This window comes from Octodon degus, unplaced genomic scaffold (assembly GCF_000260255.1).
Source record: "Octodon degus isolate 3935 unplaced genomic scaffold, OctDeg1.0 scaffold00108, whole genome shotgun sequence".
In the NCBI taxonomy this organism is placed as follows: Eukaryota; Metazoa; Chordata; class Mammalia; order Rodentia; family Octodontidae; genus Octodon; species Octodon degus.
The window spans coordinates 4,521,632-4,546,198 of record NW_004524684.1 but is presented as its reverse complement, the minus strand read 5'-3'; the positions used below and the strand labels follow the sequence as shown (position 1 = coordinate 4,546,198).

At 41.6% G+C, this 24,567-nt stretch overlaps 1 protein-coding gene across 1 annotated transcript in view; it reads right to left on the bottom strand.

The window, feature by feature from the left end:
- Cd36 (CD36 molecule) overlaps nucleotides 1-24,530 on the bottom strand; it is a 33,851-nt gene extending 9,321 nt beyond the window's left edge. The window contains exons 1-7 of the mRNA XM_012516495.2: nucleotides 24,393-24,530; nucleotides 17,328-17,426; nucleotides 16,704-16,890; nucleotides 9,673-9,833; nucleotides 5,962-6,109; nucleotides 5,361-5,540; nucleotides 3,814-3,905 (exon numbers count right to left, since the gene is read on the bottom strand). Coding sequence (XP_012371949.1) covers nucleotides 3,814-3,905; nucleotides 5,361-5,540; nucleotides 5,962-6,109; nucleotides 9,673-9,833; nucleotides 16,704-16,823 — 701 coding nt within the window. The 5' untranslated portion in view covers nucleotides 16,824-16,890; nucleotides 17,328-17,426; nucleotides 24,393-24,530. The remainder of the gene's footprint in view (nucleotides 1-3,813; nucleotides 3,906-5,360; nucleotides 5,541-5,961; nucleotides 6,110-9,672; nucleotides 9,834-16,703; nucleotides 16,891-17,327; nucleotides 17,427-24,392) is intronic.
- Nucleotides 24,531-24,567: the final 37 nt, after the last annotated feature.

The window sequence follows — 24,567 nt, the reverse complement described above, 5'->3', positions numbered from 1 at the left end:
CATATCCGAGAATTACCATGATCAATGACTTTAAGATCATTGATTCCAAACTTCCTTTTTTACAAAAAAATACACTCTAAATGTGCACTACTATTTTCATTTTACATTTTTGTACATTTATTGAAGAAAATGCACTTCAACAACATGATACAATCTTCCTGTTCCTGTTTCATTAGATATTTTCCTGGACCCATTGCCAAGATTCTCCCAGGGCACATCCCTCTTCCTAACCAACCTGCCTCTATTCCTATTTGTTTCACTTCTAATTTCCTCCTAAATAGTTTTAACTTCGTATCCAGTATGCTTGGCATCGTCGCTAACGGATCTCCTGACCTTGGCCTCCTTCACTGAACTTATCTACTTTACTTTGGGTAGATCGTTTTAATGATGTTTTTTTCTTCAGCCCACAATGATTTTTTGTACTATGTACTATGCATTTCTGTTTGTCTCTGAGGACTAAATCTCAGGTAACTATGTCAATGGTTGTAATCTTAAGGCCCTTGACAATTTATTTGCAGAAATGCTCATGGGCAACTTGACCCTCATGGCTCAAAACACTGCAGAGTAAACCCAATAGTGTTTTTTCTAGATAACTTTCCCTACAAGACAATAATAAAACTAAATAAACATGCAAACTTTAATCATGCCTCAGGAACAGTGAACACCCCTGTGCTTCCTGTTACATAATTGTATTCATCTTCACTACGTGCTTTTGTGTAGGTCCCCTCGCCTGCTTTGTAAGTGTTCCCTTGTGCTTCACTGCAGTTGAAAACTCGTCTGTGACTTCAATGACCTCACAGTGTTTGATTCTCATTGCTTTTGAAAATCTTAATTCTTAGACTAGTAGACATGTGTGTATTTACTTTTCAAGAAAAACAGTAAGTCAGATCTAACCATACCTCCGACAGAAAGGATTTCAATCATTTTCCCCCAATTGGACCACAGAATGTTGATTTTCTCACATATTTTTCTTGATTGTTACACATCTGATTTTGGTATGCTGTACTGGGTGTATCTGATTTTTTCTTTCCTCTCTTATTCTGAGGATCTTGTCTAGAGTTGGTGGACAGTTTTGTTCTGTGATCTCACTGAGCCTTTCTTGGATTTCAGTCTCACTTAAGGGTGTTTTCCATTTTGTACTTCTACTGATTTTTCAATTCTACGTTACTTACCTAGCATTCAAAACAAATCTTAATACTACATCTGTTTCTTTGTTTTTAGTAACCACTTACTTTTGTAACCAGGATGGTAGTTCATTACGGTTTTTACAAAACAAATGTTTCCTTAATCCACTAAGGGCTAATCCTTAAGTTAGGCTTAAGAAATCCTGTTATGTTATGGAGACATTTAAGTACACATAAAAATGCAGGTTGAATTATTTTGTGGCAATTTAAGACTCATACACACATAACCTCAGTCCTCCAAATATCATGGTGTGGTGGTTTTGTGGGAAAAGGTGAGTGGCTTCACTTGATTATTATTTTGAAAGTTCTTACCTGTACCGTTGATCATGTCACAATAGCCTGGCCAATAGGTGAGATTCCTAAGGAATAAAAAGAAAGATGAGCAAATATTTTCATTTCAAAAGCACTTTTCTCACATTACTTTTTCTATTGTGATTCATTGCTTCTGCTATCATAGTGATGATTAGATATGAAACCTGCTAAGCTTAAAATGTTGTAAATCATCCAACCTGTATTTTGTCTTCACCTTTCGCTTTACTGCAGTACATTAAGTACCTGATACCATTTAATGCCCAAGTTATACAATAAAAACTACTCAATGATAATCTCATGGCAAATAACTCAGGACATATACAGTTCTAAAAGAGGAAATTGGGAAGCATTTATCAGAAACATGGAATCTACTTGAGGAGCTTGTTTCCAGTGAGGGAGGTGATTCTTGAGTATGGTGTTGAGTGTTCATACCAAATAGGAGGAAAGTGCTAAGTGGGATGTTGACTTAAATCTCAGCATGAGGAGAGAGACAGACAGGAAGAATGAAAGAGAGAGTGAGTAGATTCATTGAAATCAAAGCATGAAAAAATTCAGTTTTTTAATTCCTCCCATTTAATTGTGCATGGACAGGAATTCAAGGACAGAGTGTAGTAGTTCACACTTTAGCAATTAAACTTTCACTCCCTCTCTCCATCTATACATACCCCAGTATAGGATCAAATATGCACTTACATTGAAAATTTTAGAAATTATCACAGTAGAAGACACACTGCCACGAAGCCCCCTCCCAACACTCTTCCTTGCCTCAGTCACTTGGGTCCCATCACTCTTGCACTTTCTGAAGCAGTCCTGGAAGTCCTCTGATATTTTTATGATTAAAAAAATTATCCTGAATGCCTGGGCCAAGTGCCATCCAATAGAAAGGCAGGCTTCTCCAGTACTGCCGTGTACCCTCATTCCCGGGATCAGCACCCTGCGATCTCTGATCCTTCTGCAAAGTCGCAATGCCCACGAAAGGGAAACAGATCCAGGACAGCATGGCGGCCCGAGAGTGGAGCTAAAGACACATAGGAAGGAGGACTCCGAAGCTGCTTGAGAAAGTGGAAAGAGTGATGGGATAAGAGTGTTTACAGTGAGAGGCAGTTGGGCAAAAGCGTTCATGGCACTGTCTCTTATTATAATATTTTTTTTAAAAATTGAATATTCACTATATTATGATCACACCTTGTATATGGAAATGATAAAAAGCAATAGTTGATTTTATGTCATTTTAGATCAGAATAAACTGGCAATCATGCTCAATAATATCATGAGGCATCAAATCAACCTTGTCATTAAGTGGTACATGGTTCTTTTTTATGTATTTAATACAGGTCTAAGGGTCTCACTGCACAGATTGGACTCATAGTGATCCTCCTATTGTCAGCCTCTCCAGCCCTGGGATCATAGGCGTGCGCCACCGAGCCCAGTCTCAATCACCTTCTCAGCATGCCCCGTGGTGGGGCTGGCACAACACACTAGGGATCAAATCCCAGCAGCCACATCTGCCTAAGCAGGTGCTTTCATCTGCTGAGCTATCTGCCCAGTCCTGATAGTTCTTAATCTAATGAGAAATATTTAATACCTGTCCTCAAAATGATCCATTATTATAATATTGAAATGGCCTTCATTCCTCAAAATATAGTGATGTCATGGGCCTCAAAATAAACACTGAGAAGTGTTTGCCCCTTTACCCAACTTTTCTAAAAGATCTTTATAAATTCTTTAGAAAGAATGCTTGGTAAATATTTAACTGTTGAATGGCATCATTAGGGACTCAGTGTGAGGCAGTAGTTGTATTGATAAAAACATTGAATCTCTTTCATTTTTAATCTCTTTACTCTTGGTCAGGATATAACTGGTCCAAAGGGCCAGTGTTTCTCTCCTGCTATTTATTAGTGTTCTTCCTGCTCATGTGAATCCGTGAGACACCAGGCAGGAATGGCTTCATGAAATCATTTTGTTCTTTTATCACTTCAAAAGTAGCTTTTTCAGTTTTTTTTTTTTTTCATGAATGAGATGAGTGTACTGTTCCACTGGCTGCCCAACAAGATGGGAACAGTCCTTGTCATTTCTCTGTGAAGAGAAGCGCTGGCTGAAGGCAGGACAAAGCCTAAGCGGGACACGTGTGCCACAGTGCAAGCGCAAGCTGGCGTCCACTTCCCAGCACACAGGGCTCAGGGTCTGACACCAGGGACAGCGGTGGCATCTGGGCCTGGTCTCCTCCAGCCCCCCACACGTTGGAGCCTGTGCCTCGTGAGCCGGTAGGCGCTACCGTGCCCATGGAGACGGAGGGGCACGCTATCTGGATACTTACTTTTTGCCTTTGTAAGTGTCAATTATGGCCACTTTGCTTATGTTATCTTTTCCATTGAAAACTTTATAAACTCCATCTACCGTATTATTGTACTGAAAAGACAGACACAAAATATTGCTTATAGAGCAAGTCATTTTCCAAGTCATAGAAAACACTCATTATTCATAATTTTATGTCACTTGGAGCATGCAATGCAGTAAGAACTTCTGCGTACTGGGCTTACAGGCTTTTAATGTCTGAAACATAAAAATTTCCTAGAAACAAGTGCTAGATGCTGAGGCACAGTAAAAAATTAGGGGTGCGAGTTGAACAACTCTACCCTAATGAGGCAGTGAGGTTACTGGGCTCACCATCCCCACCATGCCAAGGCGAGAGCACACTGGACAAGCCTGCGAGAGCAAGGACACATTGCTAGAGCCTTCTTAAGCATTAGGATCTTTAAGAAGAGCACCCTAAGACGATAGTAGGCACACGAAATTAGAAACACAGCCAAGGGAAGCAGTTACATAATTAACTCTCTTATCCTCTGAGACTTTCCATATTAATATTTAATTGATGAGTAATCCTCACATCTAAGTACTTTCTAATGCTGATTTTTAAATGACTATTTTTTATTTTTCCAAAAAAAAAAAAAGAATAGTGAAAAAATAAAAGTAAAAGACTGAAGAATTAGAAATTGTAATGAATATTCACGTAGTGCCATATGAAACACCAAATCAGCAGTCAGGTTCTCTACAGCCATTTCTTTCTTTTTTTCCCTGTGTTTTAGGGAAGGGTCTACAGGGTGTTCAGGGTCTCACTACTAGCTCGGACTCAGTGATTTGCCTGTTTGCAGCCTCTGAAGAGCTGCAATTGCAGGCGCGCATCACCACTCCCGGTCTCAATTGCTGTCTCAGCATGCCCTGGGGGAAGGGTGGGCACTGCAGCCTGAGGATCGAATCCCAGGCCCCTGTGCCTGCTTGCAGGTGCTTGAGTCTGCTGAGCTATCTGGCTGGCCCCCTACAGCTATTTCAAAGCACGGAGCTATAGCCAGGCCCACCAGCCCACCGGCATTCGCTCCTTGGTTTGCTTTCTGGACTCCGTGACAGTCGTGGCCCACAAGTTCCTCATCTCAAACTTTGTTAAATTACAGTTCCTGACTTGCTGATCCACTAATATGTGCAAGCTTTTTACATAAATAATTTGTAAGCAGCATACAGGAGGTGAAATGATAGGATAAATACCTCTAACACAGAAAATATAGTGCTGAGCTTATGCAAAGAGAAATCATAATTGAAAATAATGTCCAGACATTTACAGAGTGACAATCTAATTTTAGACATTCTGTATATTTTAAGAGTAAAAATAGGATGATTTTAAATTAAAATTATAGTAATTTAAACTAATTGGGTACTTATCCCACTAGGAAAACTGAAATGATGAGCTGGAGACTTCATCCTGGAAGTCATATCTGAACATGGCTCATACTCTAAATCATAAAATTATGCCTGCCATTGGGTTTATCTAATTTAAATATAACAATACAACCATCCGGGTCAGGTACTCACTGGGTAAAACACACCAATGGTGGTAGAAACAGGGTAGGGCACCAGACTCAAGAATGGATCCTTGTAGCCCCACAGCAGTTCCTTCAGAGTTCTGGTTTGGAACATAGACGACTTGGACTTCTTGATGAGGGAATTGAGCACTGATTGAATGAAGCTATTGGTATAGAGGTGGGGTGCAGCCTACGAGTGAAAGGACTATGTGAGATGCCGTGACAGCACTGCGATTTAACAAGAATAAATGGGTGAAGCAGAAGAATGTGGTTTAATGTAAGACCCTGGATCTGACCCCTTAACACTGTTATCAAATCAGCCCTACAATGAGAGTGTAAATCATATAACCCTGGATAGTGGCAATTTTCTGCCCCCTTGCCCGCCACGTCCAGGTTCCCTGTTAGCTGGATCTTTAATGACGGGAAGAAAGCAACTTTGTGGTTGTTATGGTTTTCTCATTGTTCCTCATGGCCTTAACTCCATTCAGAACACCAACATGGAAAGTATTCTTATAAAAATTACAATATAATAAACATAAAACTACTCTCGCAGGTATGGGCGGGTGAACTCTGCAGTATTTAGAAACATAGCTTTGCTGCCTCCTACTCACTGCCACGGCCAGGTTGAGGACTGTGAATGTGTCGTTCTCTGTCCCCACGGACATGGAAGGCACAAAGATGGCCCCGTTGGGCTGCACGAAAGAGACTGTGTGGTCCTTGAGGTCCTGCGTCACATTCTCCTTGGCCAGATAGCGAACTCTGAAAAAACAAAAGTCAACAAAATTCAGACAGTGTGTCATATGAATGTTTGATTTCAATTGCCATTCATCCATTCATATGATTTGAATACACAGAATATATAGACTATGTTAGAAATGATGCTAAAGGTGGGGTTGAGATGACACATCGGCAGGGCAGGGTCCCCAGCAAATTCACCAGAAGGCTTCCTCAGGTGGCAAATGGGAAACTAGGAGAGTTTGGGAGAGGTGTTCATGGGGAGCCTCTGCTTACGGAGCACACAGGAAAGGAGAACAGACAGTCAGTGCTTGGACAGCTCCCAGAGGGGGAGGGAGGAGCTTCCCTCTGGTAACAAGCCTGCATGCGTGGTCTAAACTCCAAGCACAAGTTCACTAGGAAAGCAGGAGGAGACAGCACCTAGACAAGAAAGAACATGACACAGTGGCAGAAATGTAAGCATCCGAGTGAGAACGGTGGAGACAGAACACAAAGCATGATGGGAAATGCAATCTCTGTAAGGGCCAAGCAGTGAACACGGTAGAATCCACAGGGGTGTGGCTCCTCCGTCCTCAGTGCGAGAGGAGCGAGGAAGTACTGTGCACCTTCTTAACCGGGACCCTCCGAGCACACAGGCCAGCTAGCACCACGCTTTGTGTTCGTGCACGCACGGCCTGGGTGTTAGTTCTACCTTGAGCATTGCGAGGGTGCGAGGTGCCAGGTTCTCTGTAGGATCGTGGGGAGGGCAGGTAGCGTGGAAGAGCAGTTTGCAAACATGAGTAGCCACTGAGATTAAACAAGCTTTACGGGGCTTATTGCGTGGTCATACGCTTGAGAATTTGCCATGGGAGCTGAATAGATACGGTAAAGAATAGAACAGCTTCAGACCAAAATTTAAATAAAGTATCACTTTAAATATATAATAGAAATGTGAATTCCTACAGCAAGGGATTATGAACGTTTTATATTCACGAATACCACCTGGCACATTTTGGGTTGTATGCTCTTAGTTCTTTATGAATAAATTAATGTTTCACATTATTTTTAAAAGGCTCTCAGAAATGCTAGAAAAATATTTACTTTTAAAAAACATCCAGAAAACCTTTTATTCTGTGAGTAGATACACAAAGAACCTAAAAATATGAAACACAAAATGCAGACATGTCTTCTCTCAAATAGATATCTTAAAGTATATGCATGTAACATTTGAAAGCAAACTACTGTAATTTTGAGAACTTTAAAACATGCGTGATAACTGGAAGGACAAGATTCCTGAACCAACTTTATCTTGTTAAATTACACCTACCAGAGGCTACCAGTAGATGGCACTAAGAGAAAACACTTGAAACCGAGCTTAATCTTCAGAATATAATTTCCAAAACACCAATTTTCTGTGTAAGTTTTGGAAATTGTTGGCTGATAAAAGCAAGAGAATCAGTTCTTTATGTTGACCGATATTTCTTTCCCTAATTCCAGCCAAAGCAAAGATATCTTTCCGGACGATGTAAGTAGAACCTAAGAATATTCTGAAGAGATGCCCGTGCTCATGGAGATGGTGTGGGTGGGAGAAGGCTGAGCAGCTTCGCGCTTTGACCCTTGTCAGCGCTTGTCCATCAGATTTCCCTCCAACTCACGTTAGTGGGCGTTGGCCCTGTAAGCCCGGGGTGTGATTAAGGGAGAGCTTCTTGCAGTTACAATCTCAGCTGCTTTCAGGGTATGACTGCGAAGCAGAAACTTCGCCTAAACTAAGGCAGTTGGCCAAGCAGTGAAGCCATCATTTTGCTGGTACAGTGAGAAAAAAAGGACTCCCAGTTAGTTAGGGATCTCTTTAAAACTGTTACACAAAAAAGGAAATTACCGCCTATAAAATTTAGCTTTAAATTCAACTTTTTCTCCTATTCTCCTTCCATTGCTTCTGTAAGCCAGAAAGGGAATTAAACTCATAACTTTTTGCCTCCTACAGAGAAAGCTTAAAGACTAATAATATTAATAATAAATTTTTTATTAGTGGTCACCTATCAAGGGAGAATTACATTCAATAGTACTATGTTTATGTTTCCTCATATTCCAAATAATATTCTTATTAAAAACGAATAAAATCCAAAAAGCAGAAAATATGATGCTCTCAGTTCAGGCGGTTACTCTCACTTCTCACACTCATTCATTTCATTCAGGTTGTAACCGTGTGAACTTCTCAGCTTAGGCTTTGCTTGAGTCTCCTGAGAATCCCAGAGTCACTGGTGCCCGTCATAGAGAAAACATTCTTGGGAAACAAGAGGTTGATGCCTGCTAGTAATGGAAGAGCCGTAGGACCACGGGAAAAGCTGCCGTCCAGCATAACCATTGTTCCTGGTAACAATAAAGCCCAAATCTCCTTCAGCAACAGACAGCCGGCTCAGGGCCATGCACAAGGCAAGCTGCCCCGGCGCCCTCACCCACCCCACGGTGGTGGAGACGCTGCCCTCCAAGCCACTAGCAGCTCATCGCAACTTGAGGGTGCCTCCTGCATCTAAAAACGCTGCTTAGAAAAGATGGGAAATTATACAATTATACAACATCAAAACTTGCAACAATGAATTATAAAAACAATGACAGATATGAAATTCTGTTATTTGCCTAAGGCATTCAAGTAGTTTGAATTATCCTTCAGGGAAACTTCACATATTTGATACATGGGATTAATAATCTTTTCATGTGCGGATAAAAATGTTCTTCATCTTTAGAGTTCTTTTTTTTTTTTTTTTTTTTTAGGACTTTAGTTTCTACATTAAATACTTCTGTGGTTGACAGGGGAATCTACAATTGAAATAGAAAATGTCTTCAGCCCTGTAAGAGCTACCAGTTTCTGCATCTGTGTGAACACAGAAAGCCTCTTTAGATCTGTCAGTGTCTGTTTTTTATTTACAAAGCAAAGGTCCGTGCCGAGCACTTCCCCTACTACTTATGCTCTGACATTCTCTTCAGAATGTTGAATATGAGGAGATGTAGGAGGAAGTGTACGGCACAAGTAGTCTCAGAAGATGAGAATATTTAAGAATTATACCACGAGATAGACCCGACTACCTACGGCATGACATGAAAATTGCTTTCAACACAAATCCCTAGCAGGTGCTATATTTAAGGAGAATCAGTTCAGTGCCATGGTCCTCAAAAGTGAGAGCATATCAGAACGGCCAAGAGGATTTCAAAATCCATTTGGGGGCCCAAACTGGAGGCCTCAGACCCATTGGCATGGGTGGTGTCTCCACAGGCATGCCAAGAAGTCTCCTGAGGGTGCTCAGGCTGTGGAGCTGGGAGCTACACACTGACACAAGCACTGAACAGAAACACTGTAATTTCTTACACTAAGACAGTTATGAGGCTCTGCCAAATTCATAATAAAATCCATACATTATAGGAGTTTGGGAAATTTCCACTCATGAAGACATTTATTCTTAGATGAATTCTTAGGCAGGTAGAAAATAATATTTCCAGGTATGTTCTTGGCAAGAAAATGAGGACACAGCCACTGGGACATGTGTTGGGCGAATGCAAGGCTTCTCGGGGACTTACATGGAAGACCGCTGGGGCCGCGGGGCGCCACTCACCTGTACGTGTAAGGACCCCGCTGCTTCATCTTTATGCTGCTGCTGTTGGCTGCCACTTCCTCCGGGTTCTGCACATCGAAGATCCAAAATTGCCGGTAAACCTCTGTCCCTGTTTTGACCCAATTTTTGAAAGCAAGTGTTCCTTCCTGGAGGACAACTTCCTGCAAGAAAGCAATGTTTGAGTCACTTCTTCATGGCTCCAACAAGCACTGGAGAGGGCTTGTCGCATCCGGTCAGGCAGGAGGTAGGGAGCAGCCTCGAGGGCCTGGCTCATAAGCACACTTATTGCCTGGCCTCGCACTTGGAGAAGGAATAACTTCAAAGCCTGGGGCAGTTCCTGGGTTAGCCTGTCAGGAAGAGAAGCTGTGTATGGGAGCCGGGGCCCCTGGGCCTACTGGGGCCTTCAAGAGCTGCTCCTGCAAGGTGGCAACAGGCAGTAGTGCAGCTCATTAATGAAGGTGTTACAGACGGTCTTACTGGGTCAGATCTGTGGCGCCTAAGTAGCTCTACGGACGACACAGAAACAGAAAAGAGAAAAATCTCGTAACATCGATAGGCTTCTTTTACTTTCCTTTTCTTTGATTTTTTCCAGAAGTGGGGCACCTCAAGGAATGATTCACATTTATATGAAATGAAGAAAATAATTCCTGTGGGTGAGAAGCACAGGATTCCTGAGCCTGACTGCGTTTGCGTGAGCAGGCTGCTGAACAGCTGAGATGACCGGCAGGCCCCCTGCGTTTCCGTGTTGTTGCTGCACTTCAGAAAGCACTACTCCGCATCTCCAGAACCTGCAACCAACTTGCTATCATTTGTCTGCTTCTTTTCAGAGAAGCCACAATTAGGAAGCCTTTACTACTCTGTGTGAAATCTGTTAAAAGTCACAAACGCTCTCGGCACTGAAAACAGACAAGTGGAATGTATACCAGTGCGCACATTAAAGCCCTGTATTAGCAACCTGGCCCTTGCTGCAGTGCCTTTGGGACCAAGTGGAAAGTCACAACCCCCCGGGTCCACTTCATTATCGGTAGGGCGAAGCAGTTACCATAGATGCTCTCCCAGGTTCTTTCCTGGCCTTTTCATCTCTGAGCAGGGTGTCTGAATTGCTATAGCAATGAGAGTAAGCAAGAGAGTCTCTTTTTTTTTCTTAAGGTGGTAGGATTTCTATCTAAGCCCTTTGGGAAGTCTGCCCAGGTTCAAGAGCTCCAGCTTACCGAGTACGCAGGAGGAAGAGGAAGAAAGCTGCTTGACAGAAAATGAACTAAAGAAGCCCACAAACACGGAACGCCCTGACCTATTTTTGTTCCTTCACCAGGAAGAGCCAATTCATGGAATGGTGAGATCAAGAAGCGACAGAGAACATCTTCTATTAGAGCACACAGCGCAGGAGCAGCCATGCGGCTGGCCCACCATGACCAGTCAACGGGAGCGCAGTCAGAAGCAAACTGCCAAATCCCCGATGCTAACATTTACTCTAACACACATGGGGCTGCTGCTGGCCTTGAAGCCTTTTTCTCTGTCACCCACTGCACTTAGTTGGTAGAAGTCAAATCAAGACTGGGATCGCCGGGATATTATATCACACACTGCAGAGAGCTCCGTGGAGAGCAGCAGGGCGTCCAGTTAAACTTCAGTTGCAAAACTCTGCACCGCTGCGATCCAGCCGGACTGGGAGCAGAGCCTGCTCCAGTGGTGTTCCAGTTTCTCCTGCCTCTACAACAGCTTGTCCTGAGAAAACTTTTCATTTACTCCCCAGAATGCTTATTTCTGCACTAATGAGTCCCATAGCAAGACCAAATTGCCTTCATTATGAGTTTTCTTCTAACAGTAAAATTATGAATATTGCAGTTGGTTGCATAGGAAAGGCCAACTGTGTTAGTTCCGCTACTTTTAGTGTCTATGTGAAGGAAGAGAACATGCACAGAGTATTTACACCCTGTGAAATCGTAGGGCCTGAAGCAACATCTATTATTTATCTGTGTCTCTCCAAGTATATTTTATTTAACTCTCCAATAATATCTTACAGAATGGAAAAGTTTGAGACATAATGTGTCTGACCTAAGAGAGCACCCCTCCAAGTCCCCAAATGTACAGCCAGCTCCCAGAAGACACCCTAAGAGTTTCATTCCTTTTTTTTATTTTAGGGAAGGGTCTACAGAGTGTTCAGGGTCTCACTGCTAGATCAGACTCATAGTGATCCACCTGTTTACAGCCTCCCAAGAGCTGGGATTACAGGTTTGCTCCACCACACCCAGTCTCAATTGCCATCTCAGTGCGCCCCAGGGCTAGGGCCAGCATGGCAGGCCTGGGGATTGAATTCCCAGCCCCTGTGCCTGCTTGCAGGCACTTTAATCCTCTGAGCTACTTGGTCAGCTCTCTCCCTTTTTCTTTTAATGGCTATGTATCACTTGATTTCTTGTTCGAGATTAATGATGGAAAATTGAAATTTGAAAAGTGTAAACAAATGCAGGGAATTACTGGGTGTTAAGAGTTACACCACCAAAAGTTTCAGGTATAGAAAATGGATTCAAGTAAAACAAATTCTAATTCAATGTTTTTTCAGCAATTGTGCAGCAGATAGTAAAAAAAAAAAAAGCCCCCAAAATCCAACTATTTTTCCTCCATCATTACATAGTTTCTAGTACTCTGTGATGTAGTCAAAGAGAAAAAGAAAATTTCAAAGTAGGCAGAAGTATAAGTGTATCTCTTCTGTTGCTAATAAACTATCTGGGTTAGAGAATTGTTTACCTGCTCCTTGAAAATGAAGTTTTCAATGCCAAGAAGTCCTTACTTTTCTTCTCTTTTCTTTCTCCCCCCCCCCTTTTTTTTTTTGTATTTTAGGGAAGGTCTACAGGGTGTTCAGGGTCTCACTACTAGATCAGATTTATAGTGATCCGCCTGTACCCCAGCACCAAGAAAAAGCTAGAGAATGGAGGGAGAGAAGTAACTGCGTAGTTGAACTATGGAAGAGTTAATCCTCAGTGCTTTTACAGGAAAAAGAACCTCTTAATTTACTTGAATTTAACAGGTAATTGGAAACTTGAGATCTATTTGAAATGATCTTTTGTATAATATTCACGAGCATTTTATCAAGTGACGCTAACAATATCAATGTTTAAGCTATCTTTTCCAAAGGTGGCAGGACTCTGACCCTTCCAAAGTTCTTTGGTGGTGCAGGCACTTACAGCAGCTCACACCTTTGGCTTCCAGTGCCTCCAGAAAGGTGGCATAAGCTTGCTGCTGAGTGGGCACCGACCTCCGAGGAGTCGCGCTAGGAGTGCAGGGGCAAGCTGCTGGGCCTTGCTTTTGCGTCACTCATTTATTTCCAAATTATCACCGTTCATGTTTCAGCTACTGCTTCTTAATTTTCACCAGCCAGAGAACATTTTATTCTGTCTTTTCTTGAGTTCTTGTTGCCTATTAAATTTCAAAATTATGCACTTTGGCTTCTATTTCTTCATCTCTTTCTGTCTCTCTCTTTCTGTCTCTCTCTTTCTGTCTCTCTCTCTCTCTTTCTTCCTTCCTTCCTTCCTTCCTTCCTTCCTTCCTTCCTTCCTTCCTTCCTTCCTTCCTTCCTTCCTTTCTTTCCTACATGCAGTCTCACCACGTAGCCCAGCTTGGCTACCTCAAACTCACTTTGTAACCCAGAGTGGGCCTTAACTCACAGTGATCCTCCTGCCCAAGCTTTTTGAGGGCTGGGATTATAGGCAAACACTATCACATCCAACTTATTTCTTCATATAAAATAATTTCTTTTCCAGTTTTACAGTTCTGCTTGTCTTTGATTATGGACAAATAACTTAAAATCCTTAAAGTAACTAGCCAGCCTGCATTTTCCCCACATTTAGACTCCCTAGTAAACAAACCCTTTGGGGCTTATCTGTAATCTCTACAGCACTGAGCAAGTCTCTCGGAGGCCTGACCTTTGAAATACAGAGCGATGTTCACGTCAAACCTCCCTGTCACCTGTTTTCCACTGCCCTGGATATCTGTCTCTCTTGGTGACCATCACGGCTTCTGTTTATTTGTGTGCTTCTGTCCTCCTTGGGTCACTCTCTACCCTCCTGCTGTACCCATCCTTTGTGACTTCTCCACAGCTGGACAGAGCCCCTTCTGAAGGAGCTGCAGAACAGGCCGTTCTTTCTCCTTCACAGCAGTCCTGAGCTCACAGCTTTGTGCTCGCTTCCCCTGCTCAGAGCTCCCAGCAGAGGTGTGATCTTCATCCTAACTGGGTCCCTGAGCGACTCCTTTCCTGTTGGCTGCTGGCTTGACGAACTCAGAGAGCTCTTTCTCCTACAAAATGGGCAAATTCATTCTGCCTTCTTATAGTTTATGGAGATTAACTGACTTTTTACATAGGAACCTCGTAATAAACTCTGAATAAGTGTCAGGAATGCGCCGCCAACAACACTCTCCAACTTCAGGTTCTGTTAGAGTCTTCCTGCCTGAGGAACATCCTTGCTGTGCTTTCAGTTATGTCATCAATTAAACTTCTGGGGAGAGTATACAGTGCCTCAAGCCTAAACTCATGTTGCTTTTCTCCACACGCTCTTGGTAATCCCGCGTCCCTGGGCTGTGCTTTATTCTGCTTCCCCAACCTGTCTGCACTCTGCCAATCTATCCTCTCCTGCCCCCCAGCGCTTCTGTGTCTCAGATTCCTCACTGTAAATCTCACATCAAGACCCACCTCTTCTTGAAGGCTCTCCATTCCAGGGAGATTTCTTCCTCCACATAGCGCTTTGCTCTTCTTATTTTTCATAATTCAGTTCCAAAATCTGGTGAATCTATTTTTTTCTTCATGATGTACTTTTGTCTAGTTGTATCTTACACTTAAAATGTTGTTCATTTTACAAAAAAAAATCATTTAACAGTGTCCTAACCAGTACAGAAAGGCCCTCTGTTGTTGTACTTGTTATTCTGAAGTGAGGTCTCGCTATGTAACTCCCACTGGACTCAAACTTCCTCTTTCAGCCTCAGAGTAAGGATGGCATCTTTGTGACACCTCACAACTTTTAGAATTAACTTTCATAAGCTGAGAGATACATTTTAGAGAATTAACCTGAAATGGGCACTTGTACTCCAAGGCTAGCCAAAGGAGCCTATGTGCCCTAATTGTGTTGCATGAACAAAAAATTAGGCAGTCGATTTTTAAGTATTGATCATTGATGATGGGTAAGAATAGGGCTTTGTCTAAATGGTGCACACTGAGAGCTGATTTCTTTATAGTAGTCTTTCAAAAGTGAAGTGACAGTCTGCATGCCAACGTAAGGAACCAGAGATCCAGAGCAGAGACGATGTGGGAAGGCAGTGGGGACGCCCTCTCACAGCACCCTCCAGGCCCTCTTGCATCTTGCCTCTGTCCTGTCGGCCTCTGCCGGGAATGGCAGGAATCCCACAGTGGGGAACATGTTTCCATTTACAATCCTATGCATTGAATACATAATGTGATGGATAATGTATTATTTGCATACACACATAAGTATGTTTTTTGTTAAACACACAAAGTTGAAAATCTGTAGCCTGTTAGAAATGGAAGAGTTAGAAATGGCTAATTAAAAACTACCACATGCGAGTATGAGAAGGGTTGCCTTCAGCCATTTGCCCTAGTTCTTGATAGAAAGACAATAGTTAAAATGGTACAGAGGATTATTTTAGCTTCAATCATTTAGCCTCGTTAGGTAAGAAAGATCAGAAAGATATAACTGCTTGTTCTAAGGAGGCAGCTTTGTCTGACCCCAGGTGCTGGACAGCCACATGCCCACACCTTCAGGAGGGACAGCGACCCTGAAGATGGCAGCACTGCCTGCCCGCCCCCCCTTCTCTCCGCAGCTTAATTTCTGTTTAATCCCTCTCTCCAAACTCCTGGAGCCCCTGGAATCTACTGTCCCTAGCTTCAGTTGGCAGCAGATCTACTTCCGTCATACTATCCTTTAAATTTTCTATTAGTACACATTTGTGATACATAATGACTCTATTCATTGTGATAATTAATCATTCTATTCAATAGATACATCATGATCTATTCTATTCGGAGATTCTATTCATTCTATTCACTGTGGGGAGTTGGTACAGGTACATGAGATATGTTAATTCTTTTTCCACCCCTTCCCTCCCCCGGCCTCATGTCTTTGTGTCCTTTACATTTACAAAAGATTTGGCTCCTGTTATTATTTATCTTTCAATTTGTTCTGAATGTATTTATACTTTGAGTTTATTAGATAAGTAACTCGATATTTAAGCTTTTCTGATTTATGTGTCTCACATATTTCACCTATTATTTTGTCAGTTATAATTTCAGGTATCCAAAGTCAGAGTATGCCAGGGTAGGAGATGGTTTTATGTAAATTTTGTCTGTTGAATTTCTAATGTTAACTGAAATTGTAGTTATTTGTATATAATCTTAGATATGTTCTACATAACATATTCCTGAATTTTTTCCTACAGCATTTTCTGGGTGAAATATAAGCTTTGTAAATAGGAAGTATTTATAAATTGTGAAAATATTATACATATTTTAAATAGCAATTTTCCAGTTTATCCAAGTTCCCTGTTTTAATATTACATTTGTTATTTATTGAACATACTTATATAAACACATATACACATATACACATAAGTATATGTACACACTGGTGCACATACACACACATACACACACATACTAAATAACTCCACTTTCTCTGTATTAACCAAATAGCAATGCAACTTTTATAAACATCTTCTTACAAACTGTTCTTATTATTTCTCATTCAAAAGCTTGTCAACATATTCTTTGGACATAATTTAAAACAGTTTCACCTATGAACCTACATACCACATATTGTTTCGATCAACATTTGCGTTTGTATTTAAGACTGGAATGTGTTCACGCTAAACAGACACCAAACTCGTAGCGCATCTCTCGCGGTCAGCTGTCACTACAAGGGCAGTGATTCCTGAATCCCGCTGTGTTGAAGGTGAAAGTGTCGCTGTTACCCTGAGACACACGCAGGCTGCCAGCCAGGACAGAAGGAACCTCCTCGGCCGCCACCTACCTTCCGGATGGTCTTGGACACCAGCATGTCCCCCACCGGCATGAGGACCCCTCCCAGCACGGCCAGCACCGCGCCGATCACGGCCCCCGCGATGAGCCCGCAGTTCCTGTCGCAGCCCATGTTTCCTCTGCGGTCCGAGTCCCAGCTCTGATTACGGTTCCTTCTGTGTGGTCTGCTTCTATCTTCACTGCAAGATCATAAAACCAAAGTTGAAGCAACAGCACCAGAAGACCAAAGTACAAAGATACACAAAACCGGAGCAGACCATTTGGCCAGCTATAAACACTTTTCTGTTTTACCAAACTGACTTCCTAGGTTCTTCTCCCAGGGCCTGCACCTAGCTACGTGCCAGAGGCACTGTCACGGGGAGCGCTTCTTGAGAAGTCTCCTCTTCCCTCCTCTCCTGTGGATGATTAAGGCTGCGGAAGGAGAGCCGGGCGCTTGGGCTCTCTCCCTCACACCTCCCCTGCCCAGGTGAGCGCCTGCCTCGTCTCCTCCCAGCATCTCCACGCACGCACAGCCATCTCCATCTGATGGGAGGTTCTGCAGGGCAAGGCCCGGAGCTGGCGCCTGCTCTGGTCCACGGCTAAGCAGGTAAGGTAGTAAGAGGCTTCTCTTACTTACCTTACGCAGAAGGAGACAGCGAGGTACAGCAGGAGCTTCACAACAAGTAAGCGAATGAGCCTCAGGATGAGTCGGTTCTTCTGATCATTTATGAGCTACCTGAGGACAACAGAAAGCTGAGGAAGTAGGGGAAATCCACTGGCTGAAAATAAATACTAGGACGTGTCTCATATCACAACAATCATAACTGATAGAAGAAAATTCTATTTATAAATACAGAGTTGATGGCTTAAATGTTTATCTTTTAAGCAGTATGGAAAATGCTGATTAAGGTGCATTTCCTTTTCAAATAAAGTGCATTTTATTTTTAGTTTCATTGTGAACGAATTTTAGGTAGACTAGGTGAGAATTTCAGTTAGACTGTGTAGACTAGGTGAAGACAATGTACAGTGTAGAAGATGGTTTGTTTTAACAATAGGTTTGCTTTTTCACTTGTTTCTGTGTGTGTGTGTGTGTATATATATATATATATATATGAATATTAATACACTGTTATACAGAATCATTCAGGCCAATTTTATTAAAACCAACTAGGTTTTGGTATATATTTCACAGCTCATCTTACTTGTGATATCATTATACAAGATGGTTAGTATAGAAAGGAAGAATAAAAGCAATTTATGAATGCATGGACCTTGTACCAATAAAATTAAGAAGAATATATCACTTCAGATCAATACTGGGAAGCCCATTCACTTGAGCTATATTGATTGTAAAATCATTTTCTTAAATGATGAATTTGGCCTGTCGCTGATACAGTCAGACCATGTTTTATAGCTTATAAACTAACACCCTTTACTTCAAAATCCACATGGCTAAGGGAAATCCACAGATTTGGTGCTGTGGACCACAGGAAGGCACCAAAAGACGTTGCCAACACAGTCAGTGAAGCAGTAAAGATGCCCTTTATTCAAGGCCTCAGTTAAGCTTCCCTAATGAAAACAGACAGAAGTTTCTTTTTTCTTTTCTTTTCTTCTTTCTTTCTTTTTCTTTTCTTTTTTTATATTTTAATAGCATCTACAGGGTCTCACTATGTAGATCAGACTTGTAGTGATCCCTCCTGTTCTTCAGCCTCCCAAGCACTGGGATTACAGGTGCATGCCACCATGTCCAGTCTCAATTGCTGTCTCAGTGTGCCTTGGGGGCGGAGCTGGCATGGCACACCAGGAACTGAACCCCCAACCCCTGTGTCTGCCTAGGCAGGTGCTTTAATCCACTGAGCTATCTGGCCAGTCCAGAAGTTTCATTCCTATGATTTAATTACTACTTGTTTTTATTTGAGGACCCACTTCATTTTTTAAAAGCATCACTGGTAAGGTCAAGAAAATAATAATGAGTAAGGTTTTACCCTAAAGTAGAGAAATCTAAGCTTTCTTCTTGGCAATTTTGTCATGTATTCTCCATTATGCCTCTGGCTTTCTCTTGGCTGGTGCCACTATAGTTAGGATGCCCTGAGAATCCACACTCGTCCACAAGGCAGCACTGATAACTAAGAAGCACGGGTTCCCCAGGGTCACACGTCTGCTTTGCAAGTAAAAGGGAAACATGGAAGACAAAAGAAGTGGTTCATTTTCACTGTGAATCTCTGTGTCTTACTGAACACGTGGAGCTGGCTCTGTTAATTGCCTGGGTTGGAGGGGGAGGATCAGACAAGTCCAATCTCTGCTTTTCAATTCACGTAACAGGTTTCCTCCTATGGCCTTGGCCAGGGCTGTCAGAATCCAGCAGAACAAGATCCTTAAGGCTGATAGGCACTGAACATGTCAAATAGAATCTATTTTGCCAAATATGATAAAGCACCTTAACCTTGTCTTGAAACAATCTTTTAAGCAATCATAGTATTGCTAAATAGAAAATAAATTTGCTAATATTCTATATGCTGCAAACCAATGATCTTTTTCACTGGATGCACTTAAGGCAGCCATCAGAATGAAGGGGCCTCCTTGTGGGACAGGGATCTGAGAGCAGGAAACTGGAGGATAAATCATGGACTGGCCACCCTCTTGCCAGGAACAACAGGAAAAGCACTGAGCTCTCTGCCCCTCTTGTGCTTCATGTACGAGACAAAAGCTAAAATGTGACCAGAGTGTTAATGTGAAGAGCTGAACCAGCCCTTCACTTCAGTCTTATGCAGAAGACCAGCAGGTGCGTGCGCATGACGGCATCATAGCAGTGACAAGCCGGAGACACCCTGATTCGGTGCTAGCCCTGCTCCAGGCTCTCCTTGTCACTGTATAGGAAGCCTTAGAGAGCTTCAGAAGGGAGCTCCAGACCCCAATCCCGTTCAGTCAAGGGGGCAGGAAATTCTACACCCAGCTCTAGTTTTGTGACTACCAGGTGAATCTGTGTAAGGAAACATAACTCAAGTATTTAGTCATCTCTTTTGGAACTTTATTTGATGTCCTGGATCAATTTCAAGGAAAGTTGCTTATTCAACATTGCTATCATTTCTAGCTTCCACAGATCGAATACAGAAGATTTGAAAATGACAGTTATATCGTGATGCGATAGATCCGTGTGCATGCATCTGCCCCGTTCTACCTCCTGCGCCACACCCTGGCTGGGAATCTGCCTGGCCCTTCATGGAAGCATTCTTCTTTGCTCAAGTAGATCCATGTACTACAGACTTTCCTCAAGGGGCTACTGGTCCTGCATGCTTCTGCTACATACGGCAGGACAGTGGCGGCTTTACTCCCCTGACACAGAAGAGGGCCAAGCGGATCTTAGGTCCTAACCACATAGATGTTCAGTGTACACGGCAGCTTTGTGTCTGTCTTCACATTGTCTCTGCTTTTGTTTTCACCTATGTTGTTTCTGGTTTTCCGTAACATTTTGGTGTTAAGGTATGCACAATACGGGTCTAGGACATTCACTTTTATTAACATAGGGTTTTACTTATTAAAGTAGGTGATTATTTTATTTGATAACTTTAGGTTAGGTTTTGCCTTATGCTTGCTTATGGTTCAGGAGAAACAGACCAGGCTCTGGTATCTGTAATACTCACTTCCTGATTACATTGCTCCAATCTAGACATAAGGCAAAGGATAACTGTAGATACAGCAATCCAGGTCAATGGATGAAAAAAAAGGAAGCGAAAACAACAGGGCACATTTTACAATCTCACTGATTACCCACCTGCCTTGATTTGCTGGGTAGATCATTTGCAGTCAAGACAGTTTATACGGTATATAAAAGGATTGCTTTTGTAGAACTCCTGAGTAGTTTCTAGTCCCTTAGGCTGACTTGGAAAGAAAGAAAGATTTAGGCCTTCTTGCTTTCTATCAGATGAACACAGTAGTGCTTGTATAATAAACTTCTGGATGAGGTGGCCTTCTTCGCACTAGGGCTGAGCCTCCCTCCCTTGCAAAGCCTGAGGTCAGCTGAGCAAATAGAATGCTAGTGCAGACCCATGAGAGTCTATTAATTATTGCCATCTTCTTGGGAAGCTCCACTCAGAACAGACATGGCCCAAGGTAACAACTGCTAACATATGAATCAGGAAATGAGGAAGAGTTCAGGTTTCTGGGTTACTTATACCAAAGAGCATCACCACCCGCATTGTTCTCAATGACCCGCGGTTAGCTACAATTTCCTACTCTCCGTTTAAGCCCCTCTTCTGATTTCTCTTATGCTAGAAAGCCAGACCACACACATTTATTTCCACCATGCACATAGGATTCTTTTGAAACATAGAATCCTCACCTAAAAAAAACATATCACACACCTCTAAAACCCCAGTTACCAAAGGTTCTTAATTCAACAGGTTAATTGTGGATGTAGGAATCAGTTTTTAAAATATATTATCTTCCTTTACACAGTATGACCATACATCATTTCTATGTGTGATTTTCGTGCCCCGGGTCCCTGCACAGGAGGAGGACATGTTCAAATCCAGACTGGAAAGAAGGGGTTTGAATCAGTCGCTGAAGTCTGGGTGGCTTGTCACACGTGCACAGGAAGCCCATACATCAGTCCTTGTGCACATTGTTCAGACACAGACTAGTCCTTCCAGGTTAAATTCTGCACACCGGCTCCATGTATGAAGACTGTCCTGAAGGCCAATCTGGCAGGAAAAAGAGCAAGACCAGAGCCTTGCACCCAAGCAGCAGTGTGCCTCCCGGTCCTCTGAGCTACCCCGGACCCCACAGAGCACTTCCTTCAGAAAATAGAAAGCAAACTCTTACGGTTCAAATGAATCTGAGTGATTATGGCCAGATTTTTCACAAAAATAAGAACAACACTAATTTCTGAGATAAATTCCCAAGCACTGAGCACACTCCATACAAGCTCTCGTCCCACTGTGATTTCTCCGGGCTCATCTGTCGTGAGATAGTTCTGTATCTGGTTAGCTTTCTGTTTTGGGATGACTCTTGCCTTCCTGCAGTTACCACAGTCCCTGGCTTACTTTCATTTGTATCCTTTCTGTCTCTATAAAGGTTAACAATAGTACAAAATATATAGATATATGTAATGTAAAGCAATAACATACCTTACTAAATTATACTTATCAAATATTACAATTAAACCATACTTTTGTGACAATCCAAAAAATGCTACAAGTATGCAGCATTTCATATCATATGAAGCCTGTCTTTTAGAGAGTTATAAACCAGGAGTTACCATGTGTTTAAAATAATTCTTTAGTCACATTCATTTAAATAGGATTATCTAGAACCATTTTTAGTCACTGATCCCTAGATAGAAATGCTATTTATTTTTTCTTTCCTCACCCAAGATTCTCACTAAAGTTTATAGTGGTGAAGATCCTGATCTGGGGACCAGCCAAATAACTCAGCAGTTTAAAGCTCCTGCAAGCAGGTGCAGGGACCGGGGTTTGATCCCCAGGCCCACTGTGCTGGCCCCACCCCTAGGACACGCTAAGATAGCAATTGAGACTGGGCATGAAGGCTCACTCGTAAACAGGTAGCTCACTATGAGTCTGATCTTGTAGTGCGATGCTGAACACCCTGTAGACCCTTCCCTAAAAATAAAAAAAAGAAAAGAAAAGAAAAGAAAAAAAGATTCTGAGCTGGAATTCAGAAAATATGGATTCACTTCTGGGTGTTTATGGGTCAGTAGGAGTTTATTACATCTCAAGGGACATTGCAAGGGTTAAATCAAATGCTGTATGAAAATTCTGGGTGGCAAGAGAGCTCAGTGGATTAGGCTAACACAGGAACCAGGGTTCAAGCCCTGGCTCCACATGCCATGCCAGTCTCACCCCTGGGTACACTGAACTGGCTAGTGAGTCTGGGTGTGGTGGCACATGCCTGTAATCCCAGAACTTGGAAGGCTGAAAAGATTTGGATCACTACAAGTCTGAGCTGCATGGTGAGACTCTGTTACAAAATACATAAATTTTAAAAAAAGAAAGAAAATTCTTATCATAGAAATGGTAGTTTGAAATATTATTGAGTAGCATATTATGCAACTCTACAATAACAGCCAACTGTTATTTCAAATGAGTTGCTATTGTAAAGAGTCAAATAAATGCGCACTTCTTATACAAATAGCAATGACTGTTCCTAGAACAAGTAAAAGAGGATGGTGTATACCATGCAAATGCTTTTATATGACACTAAAATACCGTGTAAGTGGAAAGGAAGCCACTGTGTCAGGACAAGACCCTTTGCAAGCTCTACCCTATCTTGGTCCAGTGAACTAAAAAGTTTGTGATTAAATCAGAAAATAACTGCAGAATTAGTTCCTTCAGAAAATAGAAAGCAAACTCTTACGGTTCAAATGAATCTGAGTGATTATGGCCAGATTTTTCACAAAAATAAGAACAACACTAATTTCTGAGATAAATTCCCAAGCACTGAGCACACTCCATACAAGCTCGCGTCCCACTGTGATTTCTCCGGGCTCATCTGTCGTGAGATAGTTCTGTATCTGGTTAGCTTTCTGTTTTGGGATGACTTTGACAGATTAAAAGATTTCCACTTAGTTTTTCCTTGGACAAACTCCAAAAAGCCAGTGGATTCTCTCCACAGCAACGCTAGCTAAGGATTTCGCTTTTGTTTCCTTGCAGACAAAGATACTTAAAGCAGTATTTTCTTTCAACTTCGAAAGACTTTCCAGACTGAAAAATATAAGAGATTTGTATTTCCTGAAAATCTGTGCAAAATGTCATTTAATATATTACTTGATGACCCAAGAAACCATTGAGTTTTCTCTAGAAAATTTATGTGACCTATGAATATTTGTAAACTGACTTACTATAGTTTATTAAGTGTTTAGTTAATTCATGCAGTAAACATTTTCCTCCACTTAAGCTCAGTATCATCATTTTAGAAATAATTTGTTCATGTATGCAGTAAGTGTAAATAGTCAAACCCATTAATTTTTGGTTTATTTTTATTTAGTTTCCAAGTTTTGTACTAACTACACTACCTAAACTTCTACTTATTGTACAAAATAGATATATTTTTCCACTCAAAATAGCAATTTTACCTTTGTTCATTAAAATATGCTTCAAATATACAAACCTAAAATACCTACTGAATTAAACATGTAAACAAAAATTAAGTTTACCAAAAATCCTTCAACTTACCTTGAAAATTGAACAAGCTCAGGACACTGCAAAACAATGTCCTTCATACTTGCATGCTACAGAACTGGCGAACACAGTTACAAGTCATTTACAAATCTCATCTCATTGTATTGATTTTCATTTATCATGATCACCATATTTTAAATTAAACATAAGGTGCAAGTAGCCTAAGAATAAAGTGAAGATTTTTCCAAAATTAAATTGGATTATCAGTCATTTTAATATTAATAATTAATTACAAGTAAACATAATACTAAGCATCAAGAAGTGAAATGTCATTGGCCACTGAAGCCAGGGTTAAGAGCATTTAAACATAAAGTATAAGAAGAGTCACAACTTGGAAAAGAAATTCATCTTGAAAGAAAACCTAGAAATCCTTTTATAGTTACTACATTTTCTTCTCCTTATGATACAAATTCCCAGGAGTATTTATATTCTAGTGTCATCTTGCATTATGCTGCAGATAGACAAATCTCCATTTTTCTTAAAGAAAAAAGTCATATATGACTTACCTTTCTAAACATTAAGAAGGAATTCTCTGTCAAACACTCCGATAGTTTCAATGGGCAATTCTCCCCAGGACCAAAGGCTATGCTGCTGAAAAGTCTACCCTGAAGTCTTCATTACTTATGTGTGTGAGAGTTTAAGTATGCCAAAAAAAAAAAAAAAAAAAAAAAAAAAAAAAAA